Source organism: Taudactylus pleione, unplaced genomic scaffold, assembly GCF_031769625.1.
Source record: "Taudactylus pleione unplaced genomic scaffold, aTauple2 ptg000010l, whole genome shotgun sequence".
In the NCBI taxonomy this organism is placed as follows: domain Eukaryota; kingdom Metazoa; phylum Chordata; class Amphibia; order Anura; family Myobatrachidae; genus Taudactylus; species Taudactylus pleione.
The window spans coordinates 6107050-6122362 of record NW_028284413.1 but is presented as its reverse complement, the minus strand read 5'-3'; the positions used below and the strand labels follow the sequence as shown (position 1 = coordinate 6122362).

General features: G+C 43.1%; 1 protein-coding gene across 1 annotated transcript in view; it reads left to right on the top strand.

Annotated features, from left to right (window-relative positions):
• LOC148542660 (titin-like) overlaps positions 1-15313 on the top strand; it is a gene marked incomplete at its 5' end in the record, with an annotated part of 334539 nt that overhangs the window by 225451 nt on the left and 93775 nt on the right. Inside the window, 2 exons of the mRNA XM_088467589.1 lie at positions 11323-11577; positions 13167-13418. Coding sequence (XP_088323715.1) covers positions 11323-11577; positions 13167-13418 — 507 coding nt within the window. The remainder of the gene's footprint in view (positions 1-11322; positions 11578-13166; positions 13419-15313) is intronic.

Sequence of the window (15313 nt, the reverse complement as noted above, 5' to 3'; positions counted from 1 at the left end):
ATTCATCCTAGGCGATGCAGTCAGGAAGCCGATGGTTACGATGCCGACCGCCAGCTTCCCGACTGTCTAATCCCAGCAGGGGTCTAATGATAGGCATCAAAATCCCAACACCTATCATTATCCTTATGCCAGGAGCTGAACTCAGGGCATAATGAATGAAGGTAAGCCAGGTGGCAGGACCCGGCAGCATCGGGGGGAGGGTTAGGTTAGTGGCTACTTGGGGGAACTTAGGTTTAGGTTGCGGGGAAGGGGGGGTTAGGTTTAGGCACTTACATGGGGGTTAGGGTTTGGCACTTGGGGGGAAGGTTAGGGATAGGCACCCCTAAGGAAGGGTTAGGGTGGATAAGGTTAGTAATAGTAAATATAGTCACCTGTCGGGAACTTCTGTTGCTGGTCTTCTGGCATCAGTATTTGAACCGCCTTTCATACCAATCCCCATCCTAGTTATATAATAATCAGGACATTTAATAAAAAGCATCCACTGTAATAATACACTTCTGCTATGGTGGGTGATGTGGGTGGTCTATGCAGAGCATACCTGCCCTCTGCAGATTCACGGCTCACTGCCGCATCTTTTCTCCAGGCTGTAATGCTGAGTACAAGGAGCATGCAGGCTGTCCAAGAAGAAAGTAAGTTGCAGCAGAGGCTCTGTTCAAGAGCATATTCTTTTTTTGAGGGACACCACAAGAAGTAGGAACATGTTGAGGTTGTGTGGGTTTTGGGCAAAAGTGTCAATGGCATGGGATATATGTGTCAAGATTGAGGAGACAATATATCTCACATGCCCTTCTCACTCTCCCCTTGTCGCATAGGGATGTAGTTGAAATACTGATGGCCGGAATTCTGTCTAAATCATAGCATCTAAATCCCAACACGGGATTAAAGACAGGCATTGAAATCCTTGTGTCCATCTAGATCCTGATGCCAGAATCTCGACCGATGGCTTCCCAAATGAAGATACACTGACCCATCTTAGCTCTTAGCCACGGGGGAGAGGGTCAGGTTTAAGCACCCTTGGGGGGACTTAGGGTTAGGCAACCCCCGTGGAGGGTTAGACTTAGGCTGTGGGGGGGTTAGGGTTAGGCACCTCAGGGGGTAGGTTAGGATTAAGCACACCCCAGGGAGGGGTTATGTTTAGGGTGCAGAGAGGCATGGTTAGGGTTAGGCATGACTGGTGGGTGGGTTAGGGTTAGGCACCCTCTTGGGAGGTTAGGGTTAAGCACCACTAAGGGAGGGTTAGGAGGGGGAGAGTTAGTGTACTTACCTGCCCCTGTCAGGATCTCTCATCATTGGGATTCTGGCATTAGTATTGCACCCGGCGGCTACTCAGCCATCGGGTTATCATATCCAACCCATCACATACACCCATCAGTCATAACATTAAAACCACTTGCCTAATATTGTGTAAGGAACCCCTTGTGCTATATAAACATATATGATCTAACATGGCATGGACTCCACAGAGCCTCTAAATATGTCCTGTGGTATCTGGCATCAATATGTTAGCAGTAGAATCTTTAAGTCCTGTAAGTTGTGTGGTGAAGCCTCCATAGTTCAGACTTGTTTTTCCAGCCAGAGGCATAACTAGGGTTTTTGGCACCAAGGGCAAATTGAAAAATGGTGCCCCCCCTGCAAACAAAATCCATAAAGCATGATAGAAATTAGTGTTCACAGTAGATCGGGGCAGGGCACTGAGGTGTGTTTATTGCTTCCCTGCACACATCTAAGGCATGCACACTCCCAAAAAGGGGGCATTGCTGACCAGGGAGGGGTTGTGTCCTAATGACACATCCCCAATTTGTCACTCTTGGGTACATGTCCAGCACTATATCTATATACTGTATAGATATATAGTAGTTTACTTAGGTTATATTATGAGTTTACATATGTTAGGTTTAGTGTACCCCATGATCCACATAAAATACATTGAAAAGCCAGTTCCATATAAAATACATTGAAAAAAACAGATCCAGATAAAAAACTTTATAAACACCAGATCCATGTTAAATTATATGTACTGTAATATAATGGCCCCAATTCTTGTGATTTCACCTGTCCCCATGATTCCCCCATTTGTCTCCTGTGATTTTATTTCTGTACCTCATTATGATTTACACCATCTTACCCCGTTGATCTCCCCTTGTATTATTTCACCTCTTAAACCTTTATATACCTCTTGATTTCACCTCTTCTGTTCTATATTCTCCTCCTGTCTCCTATTATGTATCTCAAATGACTTCTCTTGTTTATCTATCTTCTTAATTTATCTATGCGATCTCTGAAGGTCGCAAAGCCCTATAGTAGCTGCAGTTTTTGGCAGTCAGCAAGAAGTGAGGTGGGTGTATGGGGATAGGCAGGCCCTGGAGGTGATCTTGGTCCCATAGCAACTCCCTATGCTCATCTCCCTGACCCTGGCCAGCTCCGTCTCTTGGCTCTGCAAGAAGAGAGCTTAGGCCATGAGATGAAGGGAGCTGGTGAAAGCAGGGTCTAGACACAGTGAAGAAGAAGTGCACAGCAAAGTGCACAGTGGTCACAGACAGCCCACTGCTGCCAGATACAGTGCCCTGGGCTGGTCAGTGGTTCCCCCCTCTGCTGACCTGCTGCAGTGCCCATAACATATGCCCCATTTGCCCAACCATAGATTTGCCACTGTTTGCAGCACATTAAACAGATGCACAATCTGAAATCCAGGAACTTTGAAGATCATCTATAGCTTAAAAGAAAAGAACATCAAACTAAATCATTGCATAAAATCTAATAAATATAAACCGTATTCTTTAATAAGCCACAAACAGAAATACTGAGATCTGTATGAAGATTATGTATGTGTGAAGAGATCAAATATTTAGGGCTCGTTCCAAATAGGTGCAAATTGCAAGTAGCGAGTTTGTTTCTTTAAACTTGTACACTTCGCCGCGAAGCGCGCTCCCGACAATTCTCCAATCCAATTAAAATTGCCTATTCGCACTACTCGCAGCAGAGGAGTGCGAATTGACTGCCAAATGAGATTTGCAAGAAATGCATGAAAATGTGGGGAGACCATCCTGGACCCCCCAAAATGGATAAATTCGCTAGCAGGACTGCATAGACAGCTGTTTGTGGGCATTAGGAAAGTACTGTAGGTTTTGAAATGGTGTCAAATGGCTGACTTGTGCTTTTTTTTTTAAAATGCAAGAAAATTATAAAAAACTAACTTTTTTCGTTTAATCTCAAACAAATTAAATGAAAAATGAAAAAAAAAAAAAACTAGGAAAAAGGGTGATTTTGGGGTACTTTGAGGGCACCTTGAAAAAAGGAAAAAAAAAGTTAAAAACAATTATTTTTCAAATAAAAAATTATTGTAATTAAATGTGGGGTGCCTAAACTAATAAAAAAGTTGATTTTGGGGTAATTTGAGGACTTTTTTTACCTCAAAAAATGACATGTAATTTTTGGACTAAATAAGCTAATTAGAAACTTCCAATTGCCTAATTGGTTATTAGGGGGGGTGTCCAAGGGGTTCAGCACATTTTAACCTTAAAATAATGATTTTCCTTTCCATCTCTCTGCGAGTGGAAACTTGAGAATTCAGTCTGACTGATCAGTGTGAGTTGCTAATTGGATTGCAAAATGAATTTGCTATGCGAATTCGAAGTGAAAATCGCAACTCGCATCTCACAATTCGCACCAAATAGGATTGACCCCTTAGGTCCATATAACAGTTTAAATGAGTTTATACATATAAAACAATATGTGAACAAACACAAATAGTAGAAGCAATATATAGGGTTATTCCTATACTAAGAATCAGCAGTGGCAGTGAGTCTGGTTAGTAAGTGCCAGTTATTGTTATAAGCATCAAGAACATTTCTGTTGTTGAAAAGATAGTTATATATGATATAATTTTAAATTAATCTCGGTGCTCACCTTTCTAGTTAGCAGATCTAATATTTACCAGATGGCAATCTGGATGGTGAGTTCTCAATCAAGGGTGTATATGTGGTGTAGGATTACCTTCATGCCTTGTGCTGGGGATGCTCTCCAGGTTGTTAGGAGTCTGTAAATGATGTGAAGTTACTTGCTGTTCTGAGTGCAGCCTGTGTACTACAAGCAGTGGCATAGCTAGGGTCTTCGGAGCCCAGGTCAAGAAGAAGAACGCTCCGCCCCCACATAGACACGGTAACATATTTGCGAGGCAAAAATTGGTGTGGTCAAATAACAGTAGGGACATGGTCACTTAAAATGGGGCGTGCAAACATGACATGCCACCCATTTCTCGTCATTCTGGGAAAATTCCTTCCCATATGCACCTTACCTATATGGTGGTTGTTCTCACAATGTGGAACTTCTGAAGAAATGTATCATCCCTGGGAAGATGGTGTCTTCCGTCCTTATTCACTATTCATGTAGGTCACATTGTCCGGAAGATGCCTGTTTGTGTAGGAATAAAGCAGCGGTTCAACCAGATGTGTGCCCCTTGTGTAACTTCCTTACCCTCTGCATCTCTCAGCCACACCATCTCCTCCTGAGACGTTTCTCAGCACACAATCGTTTCCCCCCCTGTGTCGTCTCTCAGTCACGATATCATCTGCCCCCCCACATTGTCTCTTGGTATTTGTACCCAGACATCATCAATTACTGTCCAATGTCATTCCCTAATATGCACTTGGACATAGAGAGGGAATAAAAGACTGTGGCGAGTGAACAAATTTCTTCTTTTGTGGACTCTATGGGTATGGAACTGCACTTCCTCCGTCACTGCACGTCATTCCCAGGTACAAATACTGAAGGAATATATATGCTACCATGTGTATTTGATGGACACAGACATGCACACAGACACATACACACACACTGACACATATACACACGCTAACACAGATACATACATATACACACACTGACACAGATACACACACACTGACACAGATACACTATGACACAGATATACTATGACACAGATGCACACACTGACACAGATACACTCTGACACAGACAGTGGCATATCTATAATGGGTGCAGTGTGTGCGGGGCACACAGGCCCCCGGGTCCAGGGAGGCCCCACACCGCACATCCTGCATCCATATTATTTTAAACTCACCTGTCTGTGGTCCCGCGTCGGGTGACAGCGCTGCTCAGAGCACCGGAAAATGTCCACTGCGGCCATTTTTCCAGTGTTCTGCGCATGCAAAGTTGACTCTGGGCACACTATAGTACCCAGAGTCTATTGCGCATACACAGAATGCTGCAAAATGGCCACCATGGCCATTTTTTGGGTGTTCTGCGCATGTGCAGTAGACTCAGGGCACACTCTAGTGCCCGGAGTCTATTAATGCTCTGGTGGCTGGCCAGCCACGTCATTCGGCTGCCAGCCACCTGGGAGAGAGGAGGGGGCCCTGCACGGGAAGTACACACGGGCCCCCTCCTCTCTTAAGACACCCCTGGACACAGATACGCACATGCTGACACTGATGCACAGACAATGACACAGATTCACACACACACACTGATACAGAAACACACACACGCTGACACAGATGCACATGCTGACACATATGCACACATGCTGACAGATACACACACACTAACACAGATACACACACACACTGACACAGATACACACACACTGACACAGATACACACACGCTGACACAGATACATACACACTGACACACATACAAACACTCTGGAGCTGCAAGCAGTATACAAAGCACTTCTTAGGGCACAGGACCAGGGTCAGGGTGGGCCAGTTCAGATCCAGTCCGACAACATGGCACTCAAAATTATGCAGCCATGAAGGAAGTGACAAAGGTTCTGGTTTGGTCAGACCATCATCTTCCAGCTATCTCGGCAATATTCATCCTGGGAGTCCTCAATTGGGAATCGTACTTCCTAAGTCATCAGGATATACACACCTGAGAGTGGTCTCTCCAACCAGGAGTATTTCAGCTCCTGGTGAATAATGGGGCCTACCAGACATAGACCACATTGGGTCAAAATCACAAGGTCCCCAGGTATGGGTCCAGGTCCAGAAACCCATCAGCAGCATTCATGGATGCACGTGCAGTAAGATGGGACTTCAAGCTGGTGTATCTCTTTCCTCCGATTCCATCCTCCCAAGAGTTCAAATTCAAGTAGGAAGGCGGAACAGTAATACTAGTGGCTCCGGCTAGGCCCAGACATCATTGGTTCACAGACATACAGAATCTATCCATAGACAGTCCGTATTCTCTTCCTCTTTGGCAGGATCTGTTTACACAGGGTCCCTGCCAACATCCAGACTTTCCTGTCTGGCTTTGGCAGTGTGGCTCTTGAGTCATCCATTTTAAGAGCCAAAGGTTTCTCCAGCTATGTGATTCAAACGATGCTTATGGCACTAAAGCCTTCCTCTGCCCGCATCTATTGTAGGGTTTGACATTCAATGGTCAATGGTGTTCCCACAGATAGTATGACCCTAAGGTGTTTAGGGTTTCCCAGTTACTGGCTTTTCTCCAGGTGGGTTTAGACCTTAGTTACCACCTGGCCACTTTGAAAATGCAGGTTTCTGCATTGTCAGTCTGGTTCCAGAGAAAGATTGCTTCATTACCAGATGTTAGGATTTAATTTCAGGGAGTTCTGTGAGTTCAGCCTCCTTTTGTTCCACTGGTAGCACCATGGGATTTGTCGTTGGTTCTTAAGGGGCTAAAAGCTCCCTCATTTGAAACTCTGGACTCTGTAGACTTGAAATGGTTGACAGTGAAGACACTTTTTCTCCTTGCTATCCCTTCTGCACACAGAGGATCTCATTCAGAGGCGGTCGCTCAGGAGCAATCGGTCGCACCCAAAGTGATCGACAATATGCAAAACGAGCGCTCAGTCACAACGCACATCATAAACATGGAAACACACACAACAATGATAGCACACCCCTATCTCTATGGGCTAATTCAGAGTTGGTCACAGGCGGCAACCTACGTCTGGACGATTAACACCTGTTACATTGTTAATTGCCTGCAAACATCGGCTGAGGCAGAAACCATCGCCAGCACTTGCAATGCTTAAGGTAGACCCTGGGCTACCTTTAGCACTGCGAGCAGTAGCGTCATTGTTGCAATGAGATGACGTGTATGATGACTCGCTCAGTAATATATGCACGCCGTTAAACGCCCTTTTTAAGGTCAACCATGCCTGCATGCGCACCACCACACCCCGGTTCACAAGCACCTTCCCCTGTAACCACCCACAAATGGCATGAAATGCCAATCACAGCTACGACCTTGTAGTGACTAGCGAGCAAGAGGATTGCGGTCGGAAAGACAGGCTTGCGCACGCGCACTGCCATGTACACGCATGCGCAGTTGAAAAAAACATTGCTCGCTATGACCAATCGCTCCGTGCGACCGCCTCTGAATGAGGACCAGAGTCTCTGATTTGGCAGCGCTCTATTGTCGCCTCTTATTTTTGATTTTTCACCAGGATAGAGCTGTTCTTCGTACAAGGGAGGGTTACCTTCCTAAGGTAGTGTCCCATTTTCATGTAAATTAAGAAATTGTAGTTCCAACTTTTCAGGCTCCAGACCTCTCTGTAGGTGAAGCCTCCCTGAATGTAGTTTGTGCTCTCCATATATATGTGGAGCATACAAACTCTGTTAGAAAATCAGATGCTCTTTTTGTATTATATGGTTTTCACAAACGAGGATCGCCAGCTAACAATTGTGCAAGGCAGCCACATGGTCTTCTGTCCACACTTTTCTTAGGTTGTATGCGTTTGATACCTTTGCTTCTTAGGATGCCTTCTTTGGGCAATGTGTTCTGCTTGCTGCTCAGGAGCATACCCTACCCTTAGGGGAACTGCTTTAGGACATCCCCATGCTATCCCTGTGAATCCCTATGGACCCTTCAGATGAAAATAAGAGTTATGGTAGACTTACCATTGATAACTCTTTTTATTCGAGGTTCATAGGGTCCTCAGGGCATCCACCCAGAAGGACCTGACTGCATTGGGTGATTTTCTTTCCTTTCGGTCATGGATTCCCTCATCTTGTGTGAGAGTGTTTCTGGTGTACGATTGGTCTTCCTTCTCCTTTTTCCTTCTACTGTCTTGAGGTTTGTTTACAAAACTGAAGGCCTGTGGCTGAGGGCAGGGTATATATGGAGGAGGACCCAAGGCATCCTGGGACGTGAAAGCTTTAACTGTTTTGTGCCTGGATCTCTCCAACCACATTACCCCATGGTATCCATGTGGACCCTATGGACCTCAAAGAAAAGAGTTGTCAATGGTAAGTCTACCATAACTCTTATTTTCTACTGACATTGATGCAATGAAGAAAATATGCATATAAGCTATATGAATAAATAAATATCAATTACATAAACAAATTTGCTGCAGTGGCACACTTGGGATGGGAGGGCCGCAGAGGCACACTTGAAAAGGGAGGTGGCAGAGGCATGTTTGGGGAGGGAGGGTGTCAGATACACACTTGGGGAGGAAGGGGAGTAGATGCACACTTGAGGAGGAAGGGGTCAAAGGTACACCTGGAAATGGAGTGGGCAGAATCACACTTGGGAAGATAAGATGTTTAGATGCACAGTTAAGAAACTTCCCCCACTGTGCGCCTCTATTACTGTGCAGCATGGTAGGCACAGCAAGCAGGCGGACTGTAGCTACAAAGAAAGCAGTAAGGGAAGGAGGAGAATAAAGAAGGAGAGATGAGGGTATGGATTGGGAAGAGTCAATGGTTGGACTGAAGTCTTCACCCTCCTGTGAGAGGAAGACCTGGGGAATTTGACTCATGTGCCCCATCCCTCATCTAAATCCCATTCAGCTGCTGCAGCACAGAATATCACTCAATGTCAGTATCAGTGAACCGGGGGGTCTACAGCTCACTGGCAGCAAATTACTTATTAGTCACAGGCAGGCATATGCCTGCGACTAAGAAAAAATTTGCAGGCAGGATCATCTGCATGCTGCGGGCCCCCCTTTGGGCCCAGGCCCAGTACATTAATAATGACTGTACCCTCTTGATGGTCTATAAAGACCACAAGCTGATCACTGCAAAAAAAATATATTATAAAAAAAACCCACTTAACTGCATCCATGTACTGTGATCGGTGCTCCGGTGATGTCCTCTGGAGCTCCGGTCAGCTGGTCCTAAGTCCTGGGTAAATGATGTTTAATTGCATCAGAGATTGTATTAAATGGCAAAATAGTAATATGTTGGATGTTACCTATGTTCTGACATACTGTAACCACCACTCGATGTTGAAGGAATAACAATATTGCAGCTTATTACCTGTTGTTAGTCAGGATATATTCATACCCAAATTCTGCCTGATACTCTAAAATATAAATATGAGTGACATACTGTATATCCAGTGGCAAACACAGGATTTCTAGAGGGGGGTTTCCGAATGCTTGATTTTAGAGTGAGTGTGGCCAGTCCATGAAGAGGGTATAATTAGCACTTATCCAGCTTTAATATGCATCATACAAAGTGTATTGTGCTGCATAATTCCAGCATATACAGGACCAGCGATCACAGTAAGCCATTAGATGTGGCAGAAGGTCCATCTTGTGTGAGCAGAATGTTTTTTTTCAGATGTGGGCATCATTCCAGACTATTGGAGAAAGTCCGGGAGTCTGGGGTAGCAGCAGAAGAACCTAGAACTGCCCTGGACATATATGTACATATTGGTCTCCTTATGTACTGGATAGTATATTATTATACAGTAATAATAATTAACCATATTGATGGTCTATAGCAGTGCACCCCTAACAGTGCATGTTTTCCACATCTTCTAGTTGGTGCACAGGTATATTTATTACTGGCTGACACATTTTAAAAGATCCATAGGTGTTGCTAATTATTTCATTTGTGATACTGAGAAGAACATGCAGCACTAGTAACATTGTATTATATTACTATTTCTATTGTGGTCATGATGTGTGCTGGGGAGGGGGGTTTCTAGGCAGATGGAAACCCCCCCTGCGTTTGCCTATGATATCAGTCACATTTCAACAAGAGAGTATTTTTATTCATATATTTTGCATTAATAGCATCAGTATTGTCTGAATGCCATTTCATTTATGTATATTATTTCATTAAAGAATAGCAAAGTTATTTGGTCATGCTGTAGGAAGAAACTCCTTCTCTTCCTGAGGTATATATTAATGTAATTATAAAGAATACCTAATAAAAGTAAATTTTTAACTACTAAACGTGCCCTCCAAAAGAGGTTTTCTCTTGTGATTTTGCTCGCTTGCGCAACAATCCCCTGTTAAATCAAATAATTAACCTTGGGGAGCTCCACCAACTATGTAGACTCTGTAATACTGTATCTAAAATAACACATACAAATATTGTTGGTTCTCATATGTTGGAGTATACTGTATACTCCTCGATATCACTTTCAAATTCCAGTGCAGGGTCAAAATCCACTCTTTCCAACCTCTATGATCAATAGTTTTCCCTCATACACTATAGAGTTTTATAGAATAACTAGCAATGATAGGCTATCTATTCTGCCATAATATCTGCAGTTGAACATTGCAATGGCACATTGACAAAAACCTTTTACGCCGGAGCTAAAACCCTGGTTATTACAGGGTTAACCCGGGTAGCTCCTTGGTGTAAAAGGGGCCAGGGTTGGAATCCCAGATCGAGTGACTGGGCAATCCAACTCAGGTAACTTGCAGGGTTTAAAACGGGATCAACCCATGAAACCCTGCTCCTGTTTACAGCATGGGGACTTCTGGGCTTCCCAGCGCCTGGAGATGATGTCATCTCCAAGCGCCAGGAGAAGTGATCCACTGCACCCGTGTGCAGTGTGAACGGCGCTGATATGGAAACGGATCGGCGCCGCAGTAGAAAAGATATGTCCTGGGTCAGACCCGTTTTGGAACTGAGTTCCTCTACTCGGATCAGACCCAGGATTTAGGTCTAAAAGCAGTATTAATCGCCCACTTTGGAGGGTATCCAATTAACTGCGATCTGCGGAAAACAGGGATTTTTCACCGACTATCCCCATTATTTTCAAATGTTATTTTCACTCATCCTATTAGTTTAGAAGAAATAATAGGATATTTTGCACTAAAACACATAGAATCTGGGGTATGCTCACGAACCTATGTGTTTTCGCTATTGAGGCTTTGAAAAAATGGCACTTAACGTAGAATATTTTTGGGACACATCAGGTCCCAAAAGAAATCCACAATAAGTGCTGTTGTCGGGCAGCAATTTGGGGCTAATTGGTTACCCCATCGAGATCTATTAGTAGCGCTACTTTAGCTCTGCTAAAAGGATACACCCCCTAAGAATTGATGTAGCATATGTAAATAATATATTGCTTCTATTTTTCCTAATAGTACCTGATAAAGTAAAGAACCTTATAGCAGAGAATATCACCACCACTTCTGTATCTCTGATCTGGCTGCCACCTGATGGAAATGCAAGTTCATATATCATAGAAATCTTGGAAAACTCAACATTCAGTGCAAATGTGACCACAACCTCTACTACAATTGATGATCTGATCCCTGGGAATTATTACACATTTCTGGTCTCTGCTCTTGTTGGAGGAGTAGTAATAGGGGATAGTTCTCCAGTAGCTGATAATACAAGTAAGTGTCTATGGGAAGTGGTAAGTTGATGTTTGAAATATAATTCATATTCTGTCATAAGTACAGCACAATAGTATAATGGAAGGGTGTCAGAGAAATTACAGATACAAATTATGTTCCAGTAATATTCTATTGTGTTCAAGAAAGTAGCATCAATTGTCCACAAGAACCAATTACCTTAAAGTGAAGTGTTTTCATTTATTTTTTTTTAAAGTGATATATTTATTTTCATTTAATTTAAAAATAAATAAGTTTCCTTCCAACAGCTCACCTGGATGAAGGGCTTTATTATATGACATCTCCAAATGATAGATAAAATATGTGGGCAGGTTTATTTCTTTCTTCCAGCTCCAGTTTTCTTTTCTACTCTGACAACCAATAAAAAGTTCTGCAGAGTGGACTTATACAGTAGGTCAGATCCTAGCACTGGACAGAAGGCATGATTTAGAGTTGGGAATAGAGTAAAGCAAGTACTGTGTACCTTGGTAAAACCATGCTGCACTGCATGTGGTGCAGATGTAACATGTGCAGTGATTTAGATTTGGGAGAGGTGTCTCCAAACTGAAATCTAAATTGCAGTGTAAAATTAAAGCTGTCCAACATTTGTGAGTTACATGCAGAAGCAGCCAGTATTTACCTCACATGCAAACAATATGTATGTATTTGCACCCCTTGCATTGCAGCATGGTTTGTACAGATACAGAGTTACTTGCTATTTCTTACTCCATTGCCAATCAGGCCCAGAGTCTCTCTGAGCAGCTAGCCTGGGCCCCTGCCAGGATCCTCCAAAAGGCCCAGGCCCAGGTGATCAGTACCTGTTCCTATCCCCCTCTTGTCAGGACATTATAGAGGGCTGTATTTTGCCGTAAGTGAAGTATTGGAGGCAGTTAAATGACATCAAATAGTAAATTTTTTTACTTTCAAATTTTTTAAAAAATGATAGCCAGAAAGTGTATTTCAGAAAATAATAGTGTCTACAGCATTATGGTGTATATTAAAATTTATTTAAACTGATTTTTAATTATGACAATACAAGTTTGTAAAATATATATATATTTTTTAATTATAACTCCCATTTTCAAGTTCAGAAACCACACTCCCATCATTACAATACCTCAACATACATATTCCAATTTATATAATTTCTCTGCTTTTTAGAGAAAATTATTAGAGATGAACGGGTCTGATTCCCAGAGAAAAGGATCAACCTGAACATAGTGAATCTGAGCGCGATCCCAGTCAGGCTCGAGTTTTCCCATCTGACTCAGAATCCAAAATGAGACAAATGCCAGTGGAAGCTGCTGCTTTGCCTTTCAGGCAGCCCTGCACGGATTTAAGGGGCTACAACCAATGCAGTCCCTAGAAGATGGTGTTATGTGTATTCATGGTGCCACTGCCATTCTTCTGCATGTGCCAGTCCCATCACCTGCCAGATCTATTGCACAGGTGGCGGGACCCGGCCGGCCGGACCACCAGTAGTGGCAGCACATGACCTAGTTTACAGATAATTGAATCTGACTCATAGAATAGAAATTAACAATATACATAATATTGTCCTTTTAATGCATTACTTCTATGTTTGCAAATAGTACCTGAGAAAGTGAATGACCTAACAATGAATGTCAGCACCACGTCTGTATTTCTGAGCTGGCAGCGACCTTATGGAAATGTAACTTCCTATATCATAAAAATCTTGGGAAATCCAACATTCAGGTTAACTGTGAATACAACCTATGCTACAGTTCAGAATCTGATCCCTGGGAATTATTACACAATTCTGGTCTCTGCTCTTGTTAGAGGACAAATAATAGGGGTTATTTGTTCAGTAACTGTTTATACATGTAAGTATCTAAGATAAAGGGTAAGTTGCTACTTAAATATAATTGATGTTCTGTCATGAGTGAAACATGATGCATGCAATAACTAGATATCTAGTGTATAAACATAGCATTTTCATTAGTGCTAGATGTCATATTGAAATATAATTGACCTAAAACTATGTTTGGCAGAGCTGAGAATGTTATTACCATGTTATTTTCCTATAGCCTGCTGTATGTCTCTGTCATATGCTTGATAGACTTCTGTCTTCCATTTTGCGAAATAAATCTGCTAGATAAGTCCAAAAAATGGTAATAGTTCCTAAAGAGAAGCTGTATGATGTAGATGGTTGGATCATTAAAAAAAACTCATCTAATGGATAGGCCCCTTAAGGGTGAAATTCTCACATTTTTGCAAATTGGGAATTTACTATCATTAAAGTTGGGTGATTTTTTCATCTTTTGGGGTTGAAATCGGGTGGTTTGATATCGCAAATTCGCCCATTTTGAACAAAAGAAATGATATCACCATCAGCTCAGTTCGGAAGTACAGTACTTTTCACTTATTTCTGCCTAAATCGGGAATTACCATTATTCGTTCTGCTAAAGTCAGCCATTTTACACTCAAATCGGAGACTCAATAGAAGTTTTAAATGCACCAACTCCAGAACTGCGAGTTGCCATTCAAAATACACAAATCAGTATGATTTGTGTATGTTTTCTAATGAAACCTGTGTTTTTACAATTCATTTTTATGCAAAAATTATGTAGGGTCCCCCCAAAAGGCTAACCAGCCCCAGACTGGTCAGCCAGGCCTGGTTCCAAACATTACGGGGAACAAAACGAATAGGGTTCCACCGTTATTTAGGAATCAGCACCAGGCTGCAGGGCCAGCCCTGGTTTTAATTATAGAGGGGGGGAAATGCATAAGGGTCCCCCTATAAATCAAACCTGCAACAAACCAAAACAACTGGGGTGTAATGCCACAGCCCGGAGACCCTATTTCCAGGTCTCCAGGGTCAAAGCATTATCACCCCAAGTTGGTCAGGCCAAGCTAGGGACCTCAGGGGAGCACCCCAGGCATCTCCCAAGCACCCCAGGCTTGGTCTGATGCCCGGGGCTCTTCCCCGCACTCCTGTAGTCATAGTTGCGGGGGTAATAAAGTGAAAAATAGATGTAAACTTTTGTATTTTACAGTGGAATTACAGGTGCCAGCATGCCTGCCCTTTGGCAATTGTGGAACTATAAGTGCCAGCAGGCGGCCGGCACCCGTACCTCCACTGTAAAATGAATAGTTAAATACAGACAGATCACACACACCTTGGATAGTACAAGTTTATTACACACATACATCAATCACACATACTTACCTGTACCAGCCAGTCTGTTTGTAGCATCCAGGGTCTTTGCAAAATAAAAAAACCACACCCGATCCATATACTTACCATTAGCAGTGTATGTGTGTTACCAAACAACTGCTAACCGGCTCCTGACTGTTCAGCGAGAATTGTCAGGAGCACCCAGCCAATCAGCGGCCACTAACTGTAGAGCAGCCATTGATTGGCTCCGGCTCCTGACAGTTCCCACGTGGGCTGGTCAGTGAGTCAGCCGCCAGCCATATTTCACTGATATGTGCAGCCTGCTTGTTCGGGAGAGAAATTCGGCTGGTGAAATCAGAACTTCAAAACACACAGGATCGACCAAATGCACCATCAATCAAAACAATCCTGTCAAAACAGCGAGCTTGGTAAATTCCCGATTGTTAAAGTGAAAAAAATGGCAGTTTTTGATCGATCCTATCCGATTTGACAAATGGCACAAATCGGGGCAAACACGAATCTTAGTAAATTTATCCCTAAGAGCAGTCCTTTGCGAGTAAGGGAGTTTCGGGTCTAGGACCCAGAAGTTCCTCTGATGTC